Source organism: Falco naumanni, chromosome 7 (genome assembly GCF_017639655.2).
Source record: "Falco naumanni isolate bFalNau1 chromosome 7, bFalNau1.pat, whole genome shotgun sequence".
Classification (NCBI taxonomy): Eukaryota; Metazoa; Chordata; class Aves; order Falconiformes; family Falconidae; genus Falco; species Falco naumanni.
In genome coordinates this window covers 772,368-791,631 of record NC_054060.1, presented here as the reverse complement: position 1 = coordinate 791,631, position 19,264 = coordinate 772,368, and the positions used below count along the sequence as shown (strand labels likewise).

Sequence of the window (19,264 nt, the reverse complement as noted above, 5' to 3'; positions counted from 1 at the left end):
ACCCACAGCCCAGGGTGCCAGCCCACCCGTGAGTGACGCTGGGACCTGGGCGCCTGTGCCGGGGACGCTGGGGTGGCCGGCGTGGCGATACGCGCTGAGTCGGCTAATTTGCCCGTCCAGGTCCAGTCCTCCCTGTCGGGTAAAAGCCAGCTCTGGAGCAGGGATTTGGGAGGGGGATTAGCCCGGCCAACCATCTGCTGCCAGCCAGCCACCAGCACGCCCAGGAAAGCCAATAACGACCAAAACGTGGTTTCCCACCTTGTTTCTCCATTATCCCCAGCTGGGTGCTGTCCCCAAGGTGGGGCCTCCATGGAGCAGCACCCCATCCCCTCCCAGGGCTGAGCACCCCACAAGCACCCAACCCAGGCCCCCAGGAGGCTCGAGCCAGCCCGTGTTGGGAAGCGCCCGAGCAGGCCTGACGCCACGGCCAAGGGGCTGCAGGTGGGGGTGAAGGAGCAAACGTTAAAGCCCGCAGCGGGGTCGTGACTCGGCTCAGTGACAGACGCTGGGGCAGATGCCACAGGATTACCCAGCCTAAAACCTCGGGATCTGCCCCCCTTCCCCCCCCAGCAGGCAGAGAGCATTTAATTACTAATTTACTAATTACCCAAAGATGCTTGAAACCTGTGGTCGGGAGCAGCCCCAAGGCTCCAGCCGCCCTAATCCCACCGGCCACAAGGAGCTGGTGGGTGCACCCTGGTCAGGGGACAGCTCAGCTGGGGACATCAGGTGACCCAGGGAGGCACTGCTGTCCTGGCAGCCCTACTTCTGCCAGCAGTGGCACAGGGTCGTGAGGAACAGGAGGGGACAGTGGGGACAAGCAGGGGATGATGGGAACTAGGAGGAGATAGCAGGGATCAAGGGGAGGTGGTGGGGACCAGGAGCAGATGATGGGGACCAAGGAGACACGGACCAAGAGGGGACAACAAGAAACAGGAGGGGATGGTGGAGATGAGGAGGAGACAATGGGGACCAAGGGGAGATGGTAGGGACCAAGGGGCAGTGATGGGAATCAGGAGGAGCTGATGGGGATGAAGTAGAGATGATAGGGACCAGGAGAGGACAGCAAGGATCAGGAGTGGGGTGATGGGGACCAGGAGGAGACGGTCAAGACCAGGACTGAATGATTGGGAACCATGAGGAGATGATGGGATGAGGATAGGATGATTGGGAGCAAAGAGATGGTGCTGACTAGAAGGGGATGATGGGGACCAGGAGGAGATGGTGGGGACTGGGAGAGGATGAGGAGGATGAGGAGGGAGCAGTGGGAACCCGGATGTTTTGATGGTGACCAGGGGATAGTGATGGATAGTGGCGATGAGGTTACAGCAGGGAGGAGGAGGGGGTGATGGAGATCAGGACAGGACAATAGGGACCAGGTGGGAACAATGGGGTCCAGGTGGGTGCAATGGGGATCAGGGAGGGGCACTGGGATGCAATAGGGGTGGGTGGGGATCACGAGGGGATAGTGAGGACTGGGATGAGACGATGGGGACTAGAAGGGGACAACAGTGACAAAGAAAGGCCAAGGGAACCTAGAGGGGTGATGAGGACCAGGAGATCATGATAGACCCCAGGAGTGGCTAGTGAGGACCAGGCAGAGACCAAGAGGGGATACTAGGGTCCAGAAGAAGGTGATGAGAAACAGAGTATATATCAGTACAGGACAGTGGGGACCAGGAGAGGATGGTGGGGATCAGGAGGGGACAAGAGCAACCAGAAGAAGATACGAAGGGCTGGCAGGGTACAAGATGGCTGTGGGACTGGAGACGGCTGGGAAGGGTTAATGCAGCCACCCAGCACTGAGCCCCATCCAGGCCAGGCTCTGGTTTCACCGTAATTAGCTCTTGTTTATTGTCGGCTCCTTGACAAATGATGCTGTGGAGGTTGCCTGATGACAGAGGGTGACAGCTCCCACCTCACCTGCCCCAAGCCCTGCCAAAGCCTTTGCTGACCCCCGGCACAAGGATTAAAGTTTAATGTGGCTCCAGAAGTGACCCCGGGCACCCACCACTCTGGGGACACAGGCCTGGGGACAGGCTGGTGGCCGTCCCTTGGGCCACCTTCAGGGCAAGAGGCGTTTTAGCACCAAGAGGTGTTTTGGCACCAGCCCAGACACCACAGGGCCATTTCGTGACTCCTTTGGGGTCACCTAAGGTGTTCACTGATGAAATGTCACACCAGGTTGGGTCTGCCCCCTGGGGCTGGCCCCTCAGGATGGGCTCAATGCCACGGTGGGCCGGTCGGTGTGGTCCGGGCACATTCCTGGGCACCGGTGGAGCCACATGTGGGTGCCAAGAGCCACCGCAAGCGCTCACCGGGGTGGGCTGAGGTCCTGTACTGTGGCCAGCTTTGGAACAGCAGTTACGTGGGGACCACAGTGGAGTGAGGGGACCTTGGAGGAATCCCCAAGGCAAGGAAGTAAGGTATGGCATGGGTGCCAGGGCTGGCATGGTGCCCAAGGCTGTGGCTTGGCCTTCGGTGGGGCGACATGGCACCACAACCATCTGGGGACAGAGAGGTCCCTGAGGTGGGGCTGGGCACCGCCTGTGTCCCCAGCTCTCCGGACAGCATGTTTTCTCCTTGCAGATGAACCTCCTCACCCAGGTAAAGGGGGAGACAGCGGGGAGGGCACCCAGGCAGTCCCTCCCCTCCACCATGGCACCTGGCGCCCACGGACCCCACAGCTGGGACCTGCCCGGTGCTGAGTCGGGGGGTTCTGGGGGTTGGGGGGTATTGGGACATTGCCCTGGGCTATGAATGGGTGCTGGTAGGCGTGGGTGCTGGCAAGGGTGGGTGCTAGCATGGGGGCATGCTAGCAGGGATGGGTGCTAACAAAGGGATGGGTGCCAGCAGGAATGAGTGATAGCAGGGATGGGTACCAGCAGGGGATGGGTGCCAGCAGAGGATGAGCGTTAGCAACAGATGGGTCCCAGGCTCGCTCTGCCCCCTCTCCCCACAGGTGAGCACCCTGGTGCAGACCCTGCAAGCCCTGGATGGGTCATTCCTCCAGCCCCAGCGCTGGCTGGGCTCCTGGGTACGACACGTTTGGGAATGCTGGCATGGGGACCCCAACCAGGGACTCAGGCAGGGAGATGGCAGCAGTCCAGGCAGGGGCTGAGCGGTGATCCTGGTGTCCTGGGTCCCATCTCCCCAGTGCCACCGGGGCTGACGCTGAGTGTTTGTCCCTCCAGGTGAGCAGCTCCAGGCAGGTAAGTGCCAGTATTCCCTCTGCACCCCGCACCATCCATCTCACCTCTAGCACAACAGGGCCAAATCCTGCATGCCCTGCCTTTTCATCAGCACCCATGGGTGCTCAGCACTTAGAGGAGGTGGCCCCTCCTTGGAGGGTTTCCCCATCCAGGGACACACAAGCTATGTCCAAGCTACCAGGGATGGGGATAAGCCAGCAGGTCGGTGATGCTGCTGGTGTGCCCCTGGCACTGGTGGCCCTGAAAGACAGATGGGTCCCCAGGCGGCGGCTGGGGCAGTGAGCACGGCAGCGTTCTTCCTCTGTGAGGGGCTGCTAGGCCAGCATTTCAACGCGGTCCCTGATGGAGTGGCCAAGCCCCAGCCTGGGGACCTCTTCCTCTTCCCACTGGCCTCGGGGGGTCCTGCCTGGTGTGGCGCCCACGCTGGCATCTACTGCGGTGACGGGGAGATCATCCACCTGGAAGGTGAGCCCCAGGAGGTGGTCACAGTGTGGGGACATCCTCATGGAAGGGACATGGGGTACAACGTCTCCTCCACCCCACAGGCAGCTCAGGGACATCCCCATTGGGGATCGTGGCCAAGCACAGCAAGAACCACCTCCTGCGGACACGGGGTCCAGCCAGGGTGCTGCGGAGGAAGGAAGGGCTGGATGTGGCCGCCCTGCAGAAGCGGATTCGAGTGGCCATGGACCAGGCAATGGAGTACAATGCTGTCACTTGCAACTGTGTCCACTTTGCCCTCTCTCTGCTGGGGTTGGGCCAGATAGCCAGCACCATGGTGGGTGCCACCACTCCTGGGGACTCCAGCACCTGCTGCGGCTGAGCATCACCACAGCCCTTCTTCCCTCCCAGGTGTCCCCAGCACTGCAGTGATGGAGGCGGTGATGTGCCTGGAGATGCAGGGGGCTGGAGCCTCCTTCCCTGGGGCACCAGAGCTGTGCCAGCGGCTTTGGCCTCCCTCTTGCATGGCAATAAACAGGTGCACGGACAGCCTGTGCCCACCCTGCTTGATTTGTGTTTTCTGCTTTTGCTTTCCTTTTCCCAGAACCTGCTGGTGAGCCAGTGCCCTGCCTTGGCACATCTCAAAGTGAGCAGCCACTCTTTGCTCCCCATGGCCTCCTGAGACAGATGCCTCTCTTGTTGCTGTCATTTGATTTTAAGCATCAAAATAAATATTCCCTGAGCTTCTGGGTTGAAATCTGACCAAACAGCTCGACCAGGTCTGGTTGGGAACAAGTCACTGGTGGTGTATCCTGGGGTCAATACTGGGTCCAGTCCTGGTTGACAGCTTTATTACCGGTCCGATTGATGGGGCAGAGCAGACCCTCAGTGAGTTTGCTGCTGGCACCAAACTGGAAGGGGTGGCTGATGCACCAGAGCATTGTGCTGGCACCCAGAGAGACCTGGACAGGCTAGAGAAAAGGGCCAACGGGAACTTCATGAAGGGGAAGATGCAAAGTCCCACCCCTGGGGAGAAACAAGACCAGGCTCCAGGACACACTGTGGAGGGTGACCAGCTGGAAAGCAGCTTGGCAGGAAAGGCCCTGGGGGTCCTGGGAGACACCAAATTGACCATGAACCAGCAAGGTGCCCTTGGGGCACAGTGAAAGCCAACAGCATCCTGAGCTGCATTAGGAGGAATGTTGCCAGCAGGTCAAGGGTGGTGGTCCTTGCCCTCTGCTCAGCACCAGTGAGGCAAATCCTGGAGTGCTGGGTCCTGTGCTGGATCTTGGGGATTCTTGCAGTTCCCACACTCATGGGAGTTTCTGGGAGGCTTTGCTCTCACCAGAGGGGAAGTGTGATTGCCCAGCGAGGGGGGAAATGTCCCCATGGCTTCTGAGGGGAAGGGAGCCGAAACGCGAGGCTGGGAACCTCAGCAGGCTAGGGCTGGAGGAAGGTGTCTCGGGGGGGGGACGGACATTGCTGCACAACATGCACTTTTGGAGATTTCCTGCAGCTCCTTTGACTCAAGAGTTTCCAGAATCTCTGGAGTCACCTTCTTGCATTCCCAGATTTCACTTTTAAGGTGGAATTAGCAAATTAACCCCAGAGCTTTAAGAAGTGGGAAAACCCACCCGGGGTTTGCTGGCATTTGTACTGCTTTGGGGTTTTCCTTTCAGCTTTTCTCTGCCTCTCACGTACATCAGGAAGGATGTGAAGTCAGGTTCGGCGCTGGCACCTGCCGGCCCACCACCACTGCTGCATTTCCCGCAGCCCCTGGCAGAGGTGCCAGCAGCCCAGCTCTGTCACCAGTGCCATCCCAGAGAAAACAATGCTAAGTAGCAGCAGCTGGCAAGGTTACTCCCATCTCTGCACCCCGTTGCAGGCAGCCATCATTGCACCGGGACAGAGAAGGGGGACAATGAACCAGGCTTGTCCTGGGAAGCCTCCAGCTCAGTGAAGCCGGGCAGGACCAGCGTCTTTTGCCCAGGTGAAGCCCTCACACCCGGCAGGAGCAATCACGAGTAAGTTGTGATGGCAAGATGGGACCCTGCCCCCTGAGCATGGGCAGGACAGCACAAGCAGAGCACTGATGCCCCATTTCTGTTTCTCTCTCCTTGCAGATATCGAGCAGCTTTGTAAGTAGGAGCTTGGTGAGACCTCCACTGGCAGCACGGGGGCCACAAGGAGGTCTGAGACCCCAGCAGGGCCAGGATGCCCAGGATGGCTGTGCAGTCAGGAACAGGTCTCTAGTTGGGCTGAAGTCCCTAAACGGGGCTGGGGTCTCTGAGAGCCCTGTGGGGTCCCCAAAAAGGACCGAGGTCTCCAAAGAGGGCTGGGGTCCTCAGGAGGGCTGTGAGGTCCCCCAGTAAGGCTGGGCTCCAGCTGCCAGTGCTGGTGGGGGCCCATCTGCACCAGGCAGGCAGGGCAGCGGGTGGGGGGACCATTCTGGGGGGAGGGGGGCAGGTCCTTTCTGCTTGCTGAAGCTTGATTGCCATGCATTAATTAGATGCTTTATCAAATTTTGCTACCCAAAATGTGCCCATTTTCTGTGGCTGCCTCACCGCTGTGTGATAGGCTGAGCGAGCGGCCTGGCAGGCAGACAGCCTCATGGGGTGGGCAGCTGTGGGGGACAGGAACAGCTGAAATGCCCACCAGGATCAGTAATTAATGGTGAAAAAGATAATAACAATAATAATTATTGATGTTACTCTTATAATAATATTTATAATAATAAATGCTATTATTTAATACAGTATGTAATATGTCATATATCATATAGGGTAAAATGTAGAATACATAATATGATAGAATATAGAATATAGAGTATGATTAATATAACCAACATAATATAGCATAGTATAACATATAACATATATAACATATGGCACATATTGTATCATCTAGAATGTAGATTGTAGAATGTAGAACGGATTAAGTATGATATAGTATGATAGACTATAGAATATATAATAGAATTAATATAATCTGTAATATAATGTAATGTAATACTAACATAGTCTACAGTATGTAGCATACAATATATAGTATGTAATGTACACTACCTAACGTATTCTGTATGAAAAATAGAACGTAATGTAACATGACATATGTTGTGACATATGTTGTGATATGCTTGTAACATGACATATGAATATGCTTGAATACAATAGCATATAGATAGCATATATTATAATGTAACTATGTACAGCCGTACAGTGTCTGATGATACATGTGAGATACACACCACACAGCCAGCCCCGAGCGGGGCCGCTGCCCCGGTCCCGAGCTGCGCACCCCCCGCCCCGCTGCCGGGCACCCCAGGCTGCGCGGGGCCGGGGACCCCTCCGAGGCCGCAAAGCCCCCCGCTGGGGGCGCGGGCGGGGCCGCCGGGGGGCGGGGGGGGCGCCGGGTGGGCGGGGGGCCGCCGGGGCGGTTCCCGGCCCCACATCACGCTGACATCAGTCCCGGCATCCCGCCGGCCGCATCCCGGCGCATCCCGCGCCATGGCGGCCAGCCCGGCCTACGGGGAGGAGAAGGGGGGCTCCTCCAGCCTGGGGGAGCCCGAGTACGGCCACGACCCCGCCAGCGGCGGCATCTTCTCCTCCGACTACAAGAGGTGGGGACGGCGGCGGGGCCGGGGGACAAGGGCCGAGCCTGGCCGGGTGGCCGCCACCGTGGGCCTCGGCCGCCGGCCCCGCCGGGGATGTGGTACCCGACCGGGGGGGGGGGGGGACAGGGATGGGGACGGGGCAGGGGACGCAGGCACGCCGCCGCCGCTGCAGGTTGCAAAGGCCAGGGAAGGTCTGGGGGGAGACCTGCAGGGTGCCGGAGATGGGAGGGGGCGGGTGATGCACGGGAACCCCCACCCCTGGGCTGGGGGCGCCCTGGGCACGGCGAACCTACCCGGGGCTCTGCTGACTCCCACGGCTCTCGCGGGGTCCCCGGGTGATGACACCTGCCACCAGGTGCCCAGTTTGAGGGGGGGGGGGGGAGGGCTGAGAAATGTCACCCCTGTGTGGGGCAGGCTGCTGGGGTAGGGGGGGAGACAGTGATGCAGAGGAAGGTGGGGGGGGATCTCTGCAGAGCTGCAGGAATATGGGGGTCCCTTTGTCCCCCCAGCCTTGGCAGTGTCCCCCATTCTTGATGTGTCCCCCACCCCGACCTGCTGGCAGTGTCCCGCCATCCATTACCGCCTGATCGTGATCCCCAGACTGGCAGTGACATACACTCCAGCCCTGCCCACCGGCAGTGTCCCCAAGTCCAGCGGTGTCCCCCATACATGACCCGCTGGCAGTGTCCCCCAGCCTGGCAGTGTTCCCCTGTCCCTACATCTGACAGCGTCCCCTGACCCTAACCCCCACTGGCAGTGTCCCTCCAGCCCTGACCTGCCCTCAGTGTCCCCCAGTCTGGCAGTATCCCGGCATCCCTGCCCCTCTGGCAGTGTCCCCTGATTCATGACCTGCTGGCAGTGTCCCCCAGTCTGGCAGTGTCCCCCCCATCCCTGACACCCTGGCACTATCCCCATCAACTGCATGCTGCCCTTTGCCAGAGCCCATCCCCTTGCAGCCACACCAGATCTGTCACTGTCCCTATGAGCTGTGCACGGTACATGGAGCAAGAGAAATGGCCCCTAAGTGCCACCCCACCACCTAGGTGGGTGTCCCATCATGATGGGGGGTCCCTGGCCAGGACTGAGCCACTCAAAGCACCCGGGGAAGGAGCTCCCTGCAATGTCCCTAAGTCCCACCTGCAGGATGGGGGTCACCTGGGGTGTGGCCCTGTCCACCGGGAAGGGCGTTGCAATCGGGGCTGCAACCCAACCCTAGCATCAGGTTTCAGCCAGCAGCGGCAGGAGGAGGAGCGGGGCCACAGCCCTGCCACTGTCCTCAGGGCCACCACGCTCGGCCGAAGCCATGCTGTCCCTGCCTCCAGTGCAGAAGCTGCTGCGGCAGCTACCGGCGGGGACAGCCGGGCAGCCAAAACCACCAGTGGGTGGTGACACGGCTGAGGAGGTGATGAGCCCGGTGCTGGCCACCGAGGCTGGACAACCCACCTGCTACAGCGCTCTGCGAGCTGACGAGCTGCGGCCACTTGCCGGCCCCGAGCCCACAGTGGCCACTGGCACCAGGCCACCATCGCGGTAAGAATTCCCCAAGGACTTCCCTCGGGACCCCCCCAGTGATGGTGGCTCTGGACGAGCGTTGCCCCATGGATGCCACCCCAGCTGCTGGGGGTGGACGCAGCCTTGCAGGTCCCCCTGGTTTGGTGGGAACAGATGTCCCTTAGAAAAGTGGACAGTGGTGACAACCAGTCTTGTAAAAGGCTGGTGGCATTTTCCTAGCCCAGGGAGTGGACCAGGGAAGGGCTCTGCGTCAGGGCGCACTGGCACATTCACGCCAGTCCCCATGAGGGGACAAGGGACACCCAGACAAGCTGGGCTGGTGGCTGGGATGGAGACAGTGATGAGTGCCTGCCCCCTGGAAAGGAATCTGGGGACATCCTAGGGTGACAACACAGCCAGGCTGGGACAGGGTCCTCATCCCTGCACCCAGGATGGAGACAGAGCTGGGTGCCAGCACCGCGCCGGTCCCTCCGACTCGTCTTTCACCTGGCTGTAACCCAGTTCCTGTCCCCATAAATATTGCATGGCAAAGGGTCATGTTGCCAGCCTGGTAGCCAGGCTGGGAGAAAAAAAAAGACTAAAAATGGTTACAAACAGCTAAAATTGGAAAATGGGAATTTTTTCCCTGGTGCGGTGCAGGCATGATGACCTCAAGGAGATGCTTGATAGCAACAAGGATTCGCTCAAGCTGGAGGCCATGAAGAGGATCGTGGCGGTGGGTGTTGCTGCCACCGGTGGGGACCACTGCCGGTGCCAAGCCATGCCGTGCTGAGCCGTGCCATGTTACACTGTGCTGTGCTGTGCCAGCTGCCTGGTGTCATGCTGCTCCTTTACTCCCCAGATGATTGCACGGGGTAAAAACGCCTCTGACCTCTTCCCAGCCGTGGTGAAAAATGTTGCCTGCAAGAACATTGAGGTGAGGAGGGTCTTGGGTGGCCCTGGTGGCATCCATGGGTGTCCCCAGGGTGTGGCACCTCCCTTGCAGGAGGGTTTTAGGGATGGGCTGGGTTTTGGAGGCCTCTGAGGTTACCCCACCATCTTCACCCCACAGGTAAAGAAGCTGGTGTATGTCTACCTGGTGCGCTATGCAGAGGAGCAGCAGGATCTGGCCCTGCTCTCCATCTCCACCTTCCAGCGAGGACTCAAGGTGGGCTGGTTTGGGGACCCTGGGGATGTGTCTGGGGAGGGGCATTGGGTCCCCCACAGCTGTGCTGCAGCGCCCTGCATGTCCCTGCCAGGACCCCAACCAGCTGATCCGTGCCAGTGCCCTGCGGGTCCTCTCCAGCATCCGTGTGCCCATCATTGTGCCCATCATGATGCTGGCCATCAAAGAGGCTGCCTCAGACATGTCCCCATATGTGCGCAAGACAGCTGCCCATGCTATCCCCAAGCTGTACAGGTAACGGGGGGGCTCAGCTGCTAAATTCTGGGGGTACCAGTAAAGGTGCAGTGCTGGGGTCTCAGCTGCTTGGTGCAGTCAGAGACAGGCAGGGATGGAGGGGAGTTTGGTCCAACCACACGTGCTCTGCTCTTCCCTTGCAGCCTTGACTCAGACCAGAAGGACCAGCTCATTGAAGTGATTGAGAAGCTGCTAGCGGACAAGACCACGGTGAGTAGGGTGCTCCGTCTCCCCTCCCCTAAATCTGGGGGTCCTGTCCTCATGGGGATGCAGATGTCCCCACCAAATTGGTGTCCTTGTGCAGCCATCCATGCAGAGCGGGCATCCTTGCAGTGATGCTGCTGTCCCCACCAAGCCAGGATCCTCATGGGGATGCTACTGTCCTCATGGCAATGCAGCCATCCCTGCAGGGCTGGCGTCCTCACAGAGATGCCATCATCTCCACTGATCCAAGATCCACGCCACGATGCAGCCATCCCCAGAGCCAACATCTTTGTGGGGATGTCACTGTCCACAGCAAGCCAGCATCTTCTTGAGGATGCCACCATCCCCACTGATCCAGCGTCTTCACAGGGATGCAAACATTTCCACCAAATTGGCATTCTCACAGGAATGCAGCCATCCCTGCAGAGTTGTCCTTGTGGGGTGCTGCTGTCCCCAAGGGGCCAACATCTCATGGGGAATCCCAACATCTCCACTGAGCCGGCATCCCCATGAGGAAACCACCATCCCCACCAAACCAGCATCCTCACAGGGATGCCACTCTCCCCACCCAGCTGGCATCCTCATAGAGATACAGCCACCCCTGACAAACCAGCTTCCTTGTGTGGATGCCACTGTGCCCACTGACTGAGCATCCCTGCAGGGATGCAGCCACCCCTACTGAGCCATCATCCTCACAGAGATGCCACCATCCCCAACAAAAAAAAGCGCTCTGGGCTTTCCCTCCCCAGCTGGTGGCCGGCAGCGTGGTGATGGCATTTGAGGAGGTCTGCCCAGAGCGCATTGACCTCATCCACAAGAACTACCGCAAGCTCTGCAACCTGCTTATCGACGTGGAGGAGTGGGGGCAGGTGGTCATCATCAACATGCTGACCCGCTATGCGCGCACCCAGTTCCTCAGCCCCAACCAGAACGTGAGTGTGGGAGCCTCAGAGAGCCCCAGGAGCCTCGGGGTGCCCTGGGAGCCCTCAGGGAGGTGGGGGTAAAGGGGGGTGCTGTTGAGGGGGTGCAAGGCATCTCACCTACCAGCAGGAGTCTTTGCTGGAGGAGAGCACCGAGAAGGCTTTCTATGGTTCCGAGGAGGAGGATGCCAAGGACGCAAAGGCAGAGGCGGCCTCAATGGCCAAGCGCAAGCCCTACGTCATGGACCCTGACCACCGCCTGCTCCTGCGCAACACCAAGCCCCTGCTGCAGAGCCGCAATGCTGCGGTGAGTCCCCCACTCCAGCCCCGTCCATCCCCTGAGGCCACTGGTGGTGTCCATCAGCCTGGGCTCATGATGTCCCCATCAGCCAAGAAGCCATCAGGGTGCTTGAGAGACACCCAAGGATGGGCATCCTCAGGGTCAGGCTTCCTCCAGGTGCTGCTGAGTGGGACTCTGGGGGACACAGCCATCCCTTGGGGTATCCCGTGCCTACCAGAAGACACTGAGGTGTGTCCCCACAGGTGGTGATGGCTGTGGCACAGCTCTACTTCCACCTGGCACCCAAAGCAGAGGTTGGTGTCATCGCCAAGGCGCTGGTGCGGCTCCTGCGAAGTCACAGGTCTGTGGTACCTGGGTGGTGGTCATCCCCTACCCCACCACCCTGGTTGGTGGGGCCCAGGGGGAGCCCCAAGACCCTGGGAGAGATCCCCAAAAAGCCGATCCCCACAAGGATGTCAGGTTGGGGCAAACTGCCAAAAAACCCTGGCTTTTTGGCCCGGCCCAGTCCAGACATGGAGTGGCAGCATCATGGTGGCACCGGCCTGGTGGTGGGTCCTGCCCCATGTTCACAGGGACTTGCTGGGTGGGTCTGGCCCTGCCCCGCTGATGGTGGTTCCCTCTTTGTTCCCACAGCGAGGTGCAGTATGTTGTGCTACAGAACGTGGCCACCATGTCTATCAAACGGCGGGTGAGTCTCAGACTTGGTGTGGGAGGACTTGGCCCTGTTGGCTCTGGAGCAGAATGAGGGGTAGCCAGCAGGATCACCAGGGCCAGTTGCCTGCAGGTGGCCTCAAAGAGTGGGGGACAGGGACAGCACTAATACTGCTGGCTCTGCATGCAGGGGATGTTTGAACCCTACCTGAAGAGCTTCTACATTCGCTCCACAGACCCCACGCAGATCAAGATCCTCAAGGTGAGGTGGAAAAACCTGGCAGAACCCATCACTGGTGGCTTTGGGTCTTCATGTACCCCTGCTCTGTGGGGCAGCTGTCCTCTGTGCCCTGTTCGCAACAGGAGAACAGCAAGGACCTGGTGCCCTGGCACCATGCCCTCATGTTGCCCATCTCTTGCTCTTTCCTGCAGCTGGAGGTCCTCACCAACCTGGCCAATGAGACCAACATCTCCACCATCCTGCGGGAGTTCCAGGTATGGCATGGCCATACTGAGGCCACCAGGGTGCCACCCTAGCATGGCTCTGGGTGCCAAAACACCACCATGGAGGGGACAGAGGAGAGTCCCACCTGGAGGAGTGGGCTGAGGCCCACCCAATCCCATGGGTGGCTCCAAAGAGTCCCAATGTGTGACCACCACATGGGGGAATGCCCAGCACTGGCATGTGGATGACATGTCATGTGTCCCCCTGCCATGCCCGCACAGACCTACATCCGCAGCATGGACAAGGACTTCGTGGCAGCCACCATCCAAGCCATCGGGCGCTGTGCCACCAACATTGGGAAGGTACGGGACACCTGCCTCAATGGACTGGTCCAGCTCCTCTCCAACCGGGACGGTGAGTACATGCAGTGGGAGTGAATCAGGGGCTCCATCGCTCTCAGGGAAGGACCCCACTGAGGCCAGGCCTCTGCCTGCAGAGCTGGTGGTGGCTGAATCCGTGGTGGTCATCAAAAAGCTGCTGCAGATGCAGCCAGCCCAGCACAGTGAGATCATCAAGCACATGGCCAAGCTCACCGACAACATCCAGGTGGGTCAGGGTGCTGTGTGGCCCACAGGACCGGGGGAGTGGCAGCATTGCCATATGCCTGGGGACGTTTTGCAGGTGCCGATGGCGCGGGCCAGCATCTTGTGGCTCATCGGTGAGTACTGCGAGCACGTGCCCAAGATCGCGCCCGATGTGCTGCGCAAGATGGCCAAGTCCTTCACCAATGAGGAGGACATCGTCAAGTTGCAGGTCATCAACTTGGCAGCTAAGCTCTACCTGACCAACTCCAAGCAGGTACCTGGGACATCACCCAACAGCAAGCTTCAGTTTCCCTACCAGGGAGGGAGAGGCTGGCCCTGAGCATGTTCTCTGGCACAGAGCAAGCTGCTGACCCAGTACGTCCTCAATTTGGCCAAGTATGACCAGAATTATGACATCCGTGACCGGGCTCGCTTCATCCGCCAGCTCATTGTGCCCACCGAGAAGAGTGGGGCCCTCAACAAATATGCCAAGAAGCTCTTCCTGGCCCAAAAACCTGCTCCCATCTTGGAGTCCTCCTTCAAAGGTACCCACTCCTGGTCACAGGGCATGGGGACACAGGGCCAGCTGTCACCGTGGTGCTGCATGGCTGTCCATGAGCTGCTGCCACCTCTTACCCCGCTATAGATCGGGACCATTTCCAGCTGGGCTCCCTGTCCCACCTGCTCAACGCTAAGGCTGTGGGCTACCAGGAACTGCCTGACTGGCCAGATGAGGCCCCTGACCCCTCTGTGAGGAATGTGGAGGTGCGTGGAGCACCCCAGGGTGCTGGGGGGCATGGGGTGGCCAAGGGGGGGTCATTGTCTCAAGGTCTTAGGAGAGCCTCAGAAGGTGCCCAGATGCTGCTCAGCTGCCCCATGTCCCCTCTCTGGTGCCCACACATCTTCTTGGGGACAGGAGGGGACAAGGGCTGCTGTTTGGGCCCCCCACCCATGAGCAATGGCCCCACTCCATCAGCCCTGTGTCGGCAGGTTCCTGAGTGGACCAAGTGCACCAGCCGGGAGAAGAGGAAGGAGAAGGTGGAAAAACCTTTCTACTCTGACTCAGAGGGCGAGTCAGGGCCCACGGAGTCAGCAGACAGTGGTGAGGACCCGGTGGCACAGCAGGGCATGGGGCAGGTGCCACTGTGGTGGGGCATTGGGCAGGGGTCACTGTGGCAGGGACACTGGGCAGGTGCCACCACAGGGGGCATGGGGCAGGAGCCACCATGATGAGGCATCAGTTGAGGGACAACATGGTGGGGCATAAGGCAGCAGTCACCACAGTGGGGCACCAGGCAGGTGCCACAATGGTGGGGCTTCGGGCAGGGGACACTGCAGTAGGGACATCCCATCATGGTGGGGATGTGGCAGGGGGATGTGGGGATGCAGGGATGCAGTGGGATGAAGCGGAAAGATGCAGGGGAGCATCCCCACTGGGATGCAAGGACATGGTGGGATGCAGTGGGAGGAGGTGGGGATGCAGCAGGATGCAGTGGGAGGCAGCAGAAGGTGCTGGGATGCAGCGGGAAGCTGTAAGAGGATGTGAGGATGTAGCAGGAGGATGCAGTGATGCAGTGGGAGGATGCAGTGGGGATGCAGCAGCAGGTGTGGGCATGCAGTGGGATGTAGTGGGACACAGCAGGGAGCTGTGGGGGAAAGCAGCAGCAGGGCTGAACCATGCCCCCTGCAGAGCCTGAGTCCGTCAGCGAGGAGAGCAGCAGCAGCAGCAGCTCCAGCAACTCCAGCTCCGGCAGTGAGGAGGAGGAGGAAGAGGAGGAGGAAGGCAGTGGGGAGCAATCGGAGGACAAGGAGGAGGAAGAGAAGAGGCCAAAGAGGAAGGAGAAGGAAAGCTCCCAGAAGGCAGCCCCGGGGAGCGTGGGCAGGTACCCCCTGGGAAGGCAGGGTGCCCCTGGCCAAACCCCCACCCCAGACCCCCTGAGCCAGGCTCTCCCCACAGCCCCAGCGAGGAAGAGGAGGAAGAGGAGGAGGGGGCAAAGAAGGCCAAGAAGAAGCCACCACAGGGGAGGAAAGGCCGTGCTGAGACCTCGTCAGAGGAGGCCAGTGCCTCCGAGAGCAGTTCCTCTGGCTCCGACTCTGGTTCTGAAGCAGAGGCCAAGCGGAGGAAGGCGGTGAGGGCCGGGTCGTGCTGGGACCAACACGGGTACACCCAGACCCCCCCATTCACATCCCCCTGATCTCTCTGCCCCCTTGCAGCCCCCCAGCAACAGGGCTGGCCCCAAGGAGATCTCCCTGCTCGACCTGGATGACTGTGAGTGGCTGCCCAGGGTAGGAGGGACGGCTGTCATGGTGGTGCTGGGGAAACTGAGGCACAGGCACCTGCCCTGGTGGGGTCAGGGCCCCGCAGGTCCTTTGAGAGCTGCGGAGTTGGGACAGGGACCAGTGGGGTGAGCGGTCCTTGTCCCCGGAGGATGGCTGTGGGGACAGGTGACTGTGCCAGCAGGGCTGTCCGTCTTGGGACTGTGCCTGTGGGATTGTCCCCATGGGGCTGTGCCACATGGGCTGTCTCCATGTGGCTGTCCCATGGGCTATGCCACTGAGGTTGTCCCCATGGGAGGCTCATCAGAGCTCTGTTAACCCTTTCCTCCCCCTACCCCTCCCCACCCCGCAGTCACCCCCGCTCCTCCCCAGCCCATCCCCTCCAGCAGCGTCGTCTCCACCAGCCTGGTGACTGACCTGGAGGGCCTCACGCTCACTGACACCTCCCTGGCACCCACTGTAAGTGTCCCCCATGCCCTTCCCAGGGGGGGTCCCGGGACACCTGCCACCCGCTGGGGCCACACAGGGTAGTGTGTTGGCAGCCCACACCAGTCCCTTGGTCCCTTGCAGCTGCTAAGCCCGGCGTTCGGCGCAGTGAGGACCTACGAGCTGCTGCACCGCATGGCGGGTGAGGGGCTCTCGGTTGAGTACTGCTTCAGCCGCCGCCCCTTCCCAGGGGACCCCCACATGGTGGCCGTCCAGATCCAGATCTCCAACAACACTGATGCCGAGGTGAAGAACCTGCGGGTCAGCGAGCCCAAGCCACTCTCTGGCATGCGAATCCAAGAGTTCCCCGAGATCGGTATGGCACGGCACGGCACAGCCGTGATGCTGCAGGGGGGATGGGGACAGGGGTTGGCTGGTGGAGGGGACATGGGATGCAGTGGCAGCCCTGTGGTTTCAGAGCACCTGGCGCCTGGGGACACGGCCAGTGTGGTGATGGGCATCGACTTCTGCGACTCCACCCAGGCGGCCAACTTCCAGCTGTGGTGAGTGCCCAGCGCCGGGCAGGACAGGACAGGTGTCCCGGGGGGGGGGGTATGGGTGATCCAGGGGTGGGGAAAGTGGGATAGACACCAGCATCCCTCAGAGGGACATGGAGCAGCAGGGGACAGGTGACAGCTGGACAGGGCATGGGGTAGCCCAGAGGACAAGGGACAAAGGACAGTGTATGGGGTGCTCCAGGTCATTGGGGACAGCCAGACAAGTACCAACATCCTTCCAGGGGACAAAAGATGGCAGGAAAGGGCATGGGGTGCCCCAGGGGACGGTGGGGCAGAGTCCCTCCAGGGGATGGGGGACAGCAGGACAGGTACTAGGGTCCTTCCAGGGGAGGGGGGACACTGGGATGGATGCCGGTTATTTGGGGACAGCAGGAAAGGCACTGGCAGGGGACAAGGACAAGCTGCCCCAGGTCCAGCCTGATGGGTTCCCCCTATTCCCAAGACCTCTTGCACCTCAGTTTCCCTCCAGCCACACCTTGCTCAGAGCAGGAATGGGAAGTGGGACACGGTGGAGGGGCATTTTGAGCACATGCCCCCCTCACCCACCTGTCTCCCCAGCACCCACACGCGCCACTTCTACGTCTCCATCCAGCCGCCTGTTGGGGAGCTCATGGCCCCGGTCTTCATGAGCGAGAATGAGTTCAAGAAGGAGCAGGGTGAGTCGGGGACAGGGACAGGAACAGGGACATGGCAGTGCATGGGTACCCACGACCCCAGTGCCGACACTCACCCCCCATTTTGTCCCCTCTGCCGCCCTTGCCGTGGCCCTAGACCACCTCACACGGCTGGGTGAGGGTAAGTGGCCACTTGGCAGGCCCCTAGACTAGCTCTGCTCCCTTCACCCCCCTCCTGCGCCCCGCAGCCTGCGGGTTGGGGTGGCCACCCTGGTGCCAGGGTGGCCCCACCAGCTCCCTGCACAGCATGGAGGGCTCATGCCACCCCTGGCGCTCCCAGCACCGTGTCTGGTGAGTGATGAGGACACCCTTGCCCTGCATCCCCGTGCTCCTGGAGCAGCAGCATCCCCACCCTGGCCCTACGGATGGGCATCTGCGCTGAGCAGTGGGTGCTCAGTGCCCTGAAGCACCCAGCCCCATCGCTGCCAGTGACCGGAGTCCATCCCCAGGGATGTGGCTGTTGCCATGGGGCAGGGACACAGCGACAAGGCCGGCAAGGGTTGTGGAAAAAGGATTTTCTCAAATCGGTCTCTGCTGAGCTGGAGAGAAGCAAGCAGGACCGCCAGTTCAGGATGTCAGGGACCCAGACACAGGGAACTGGGGGCTGGAGGGGCTTGGTTTGGGGACAGCAAAACAGGGCCCAGCAGAGACACGGCCACTGGGTGCCTGGCCGGAGATGAGCAGGTCCTCTGCTGCCTGCTTCAGGGAAGCTGACAGGCATGAGCGAGATCACAGAGAAGCTGACGCTGCCCGAGAAATGCCAGAGTGACCACACCATCGTCCAGCAAGTGACCTCGGCTGCCAACGTGGGCCGTGTGCCCTGCGGTGCCGACAACGAGTACAGGTAGCTGGACCCCCACACCAGGACCAGGAAGGTGCTGTCACCTCTCTGGTCCTACCCAAATCACAACGGGAACACTCAGGGCTTCCTTTAGGACAAGGAGCCTGCATGAACCCGCACGTGACAGTGGCCCTGGGTGGCAGATGCCTCCCCAGTCCCCACCAGAGGATCCCCAGGGACAGGAGGGGGACAGGGTGACAGCTCACCCTGAAGCCCTGTGTTCACTGGTGGGCAGGTTCGCGGCGAAGACAGTGACAAGTGGGAGCCTGGTGCTCATCACCCTGGAGCAACGGGAGGGTGCCGCAGCCCAGCTGACTGTCAACAGTGAGAAGATGGTTATCGGCACCATGCTGGTGAAGGACATCATCCAGGCCCTGGCGCAATGACAGCTGGACCCTGCTATACCCATGGCCCTGCCCTCTCTCACCCTTCTGCCCCACACTGCTCCCCAAAACACTCCCTGCACCGATTTCTGCTGGGTTATTCCCTGCCCCAGTCCCCAGAGGGGTGGCAGGCAGCAACCCCCAGGCCAGCTTTGCCACTGGGAGGAAGGAGCAGGATGGGGCGGATGGGATGCAGGATGATGTCCTGCTCAGAGGGGCAGCAGCAGCTCCAGCCCCCATGGGAGCACAGTGTGCATCTAGCCCCCTGCCCCTCGTCACCGTTTCCCAGTGTAACCCCTATTTATTATGGCCAGGATCTCCCAATAAAGCTCTTCTCGAACCTGCTCCATTCCCCCCCCTCTGCTCTGTGTGCACAGTGGCCGCATCAGCCCCAACCTGCCCCCATGCCAAGCTCTGCCAGCCTTGCTGGGGCAGCGGCAGGGGACACCAGGGGACCAGCCACCCCTTAGGCAACTGGGAACATGTGAGTTCCCTGTGGATGGCAGCTTTTGAAGGAATCCCCCCTGGGTCTCGGTGAAGGGCAGATCTGAGGAGTCCTGGGAAGTTTCCAGCTATTTATTCAAAGCAGTATTGCTCGTGCTTCGTGCTTTGACCGCAGAAATATCTGCTAAGTCAGGGCTGAGTCTGTTCTGCAGTGTCACTGGAGGGATATCTGGGGACAGCTCTGGGAAGCTTTTCATCTCCAAGGGTGGAGGGGTGAGGGGGAAGGAAATTTGACTCTTAATCAAGATCTCTCCTCCCAGCACGGGTTGGGTGGGATTTAAGAAAGCCAGAGACCCAGC

The 19,264-nt window shown here is 60.4% G+C and overlaps 2 protein-coding genes across 13 annotated transcripts; both read left to right on the top strand.

Moving 5' to 3' along the window:
- Positions 1 to 2,298: 2,298 nt before the first annotated feature.
- LOC121091612 lies at positions 2,299 to 4,385 on the top strand. 9 transcript variants are annotated; one of them, XM_040601608.1, is made up of 6 exons: positions 2,299 to 2,426; positions 2,590 to 3,037; positions 3,195 to 3,212; positions 3,476 to 3,677; positions 3,758 to 3,990; positions 4,065 to 4,385. In XM_040601608.1, the coding sequence occupies exons 2-6, from the start codon at positions 2,909 to 2,911 to the stop codon at positions 4,083 to 4,085; spliced, it is 603 nt and encodes a 200-aa protein (XP_040457542.1). In that variant the 5' UTR covers positions 2,299 to 2,426; positions 2,590 to 2,908; the 3' UTR covers positions 4,086 to 4,385. The 9 variants fall into 9 exon arrangements, with proteins under 9 accessions (XP_040457542.1, XP_040457543.1, XP_040457545.1 ...); XM_040601609.1 differs by lacking the exon at positions 4,065 to 4,385 and having other exon boundaries at positions 2,590 to 2,607; positions 2,963 to 3,037; positions 3,758 to 4,056; XM_040601611.1 differs by lacking the exon at positions 4,065 to 4,385 and having other exon boundaries at positions 2,590 to 2,607; positions 2,963 to 3,037; positions 3,158 to 3,212; positions 3,758 to 4,056.
- A 2,717-nt stretch (positions 4,386 to 7,102) lies between these two features.
- Positions 7,103 to 18,805, top strand: AP3B2 (adaptor related protein complex 3 subunit beta 2). 4 transcript variants are annotated; one of them, XM_040602247.1, is made up of 28 exons: positions 7,103 to 7,272; positions 9,418 to 9,493; positions 9,620 to 9,694; positions 9,830 to 9,925; positions 10,017 to 10,177; positions 10,321 to 10,387; positions 11,131 to 11,313; positions 11,432 to 11,608; positions 11,845 to 11,942; positions 12,236 to 12,290; positions 12,444 to 12,515; positions 12,686 to 12,748; positions 12,980 to 13,112; positions 13,195 to 13,304; positions 13,380 to 13,556; positions 13,641 to 13,827; positions 13,929 to 14,047; positions 14,273 to 14,384; positions 14,973 to 15,165; positions 15,240 to 15,411; positions 15,497 to 15,551; positions 15,912 to 16,018; positions 16,130 to 16,361; positions 16,464 to 16,548; positions 17,122 to 17,219; positions 17,335 to 17,358; positions 17,943 to 18,081; positions 18,314 to 18,805. In XM_040602247.1, exons 1-28 carry the CDS (start codon positions 7,160 to 7,162, stop codon positions 18,462 to 18,464), a joined length of 3,330 nt encoding a protein of 1,109 aa, XP_040458181.1. In that variant the 5' UTR covers positions 7,103 to 7,159; the 3' UTR covers positions 18,465 to 18,805. The 4 variants fall into 4 exon arrangements, with proteins under 4 accessions (XP_040458181.1, XP_040458180.1, XP_040458183.1 ...); XM_040602246.1 differs by having other exon boundaries at positions 11,429 to 11,608; XM_040602249.1 differs by lacking the exon at positions 17,335 to 17,358.
- Positions 18,806 to 19,264: the final 459 nt, after the last annotated feature.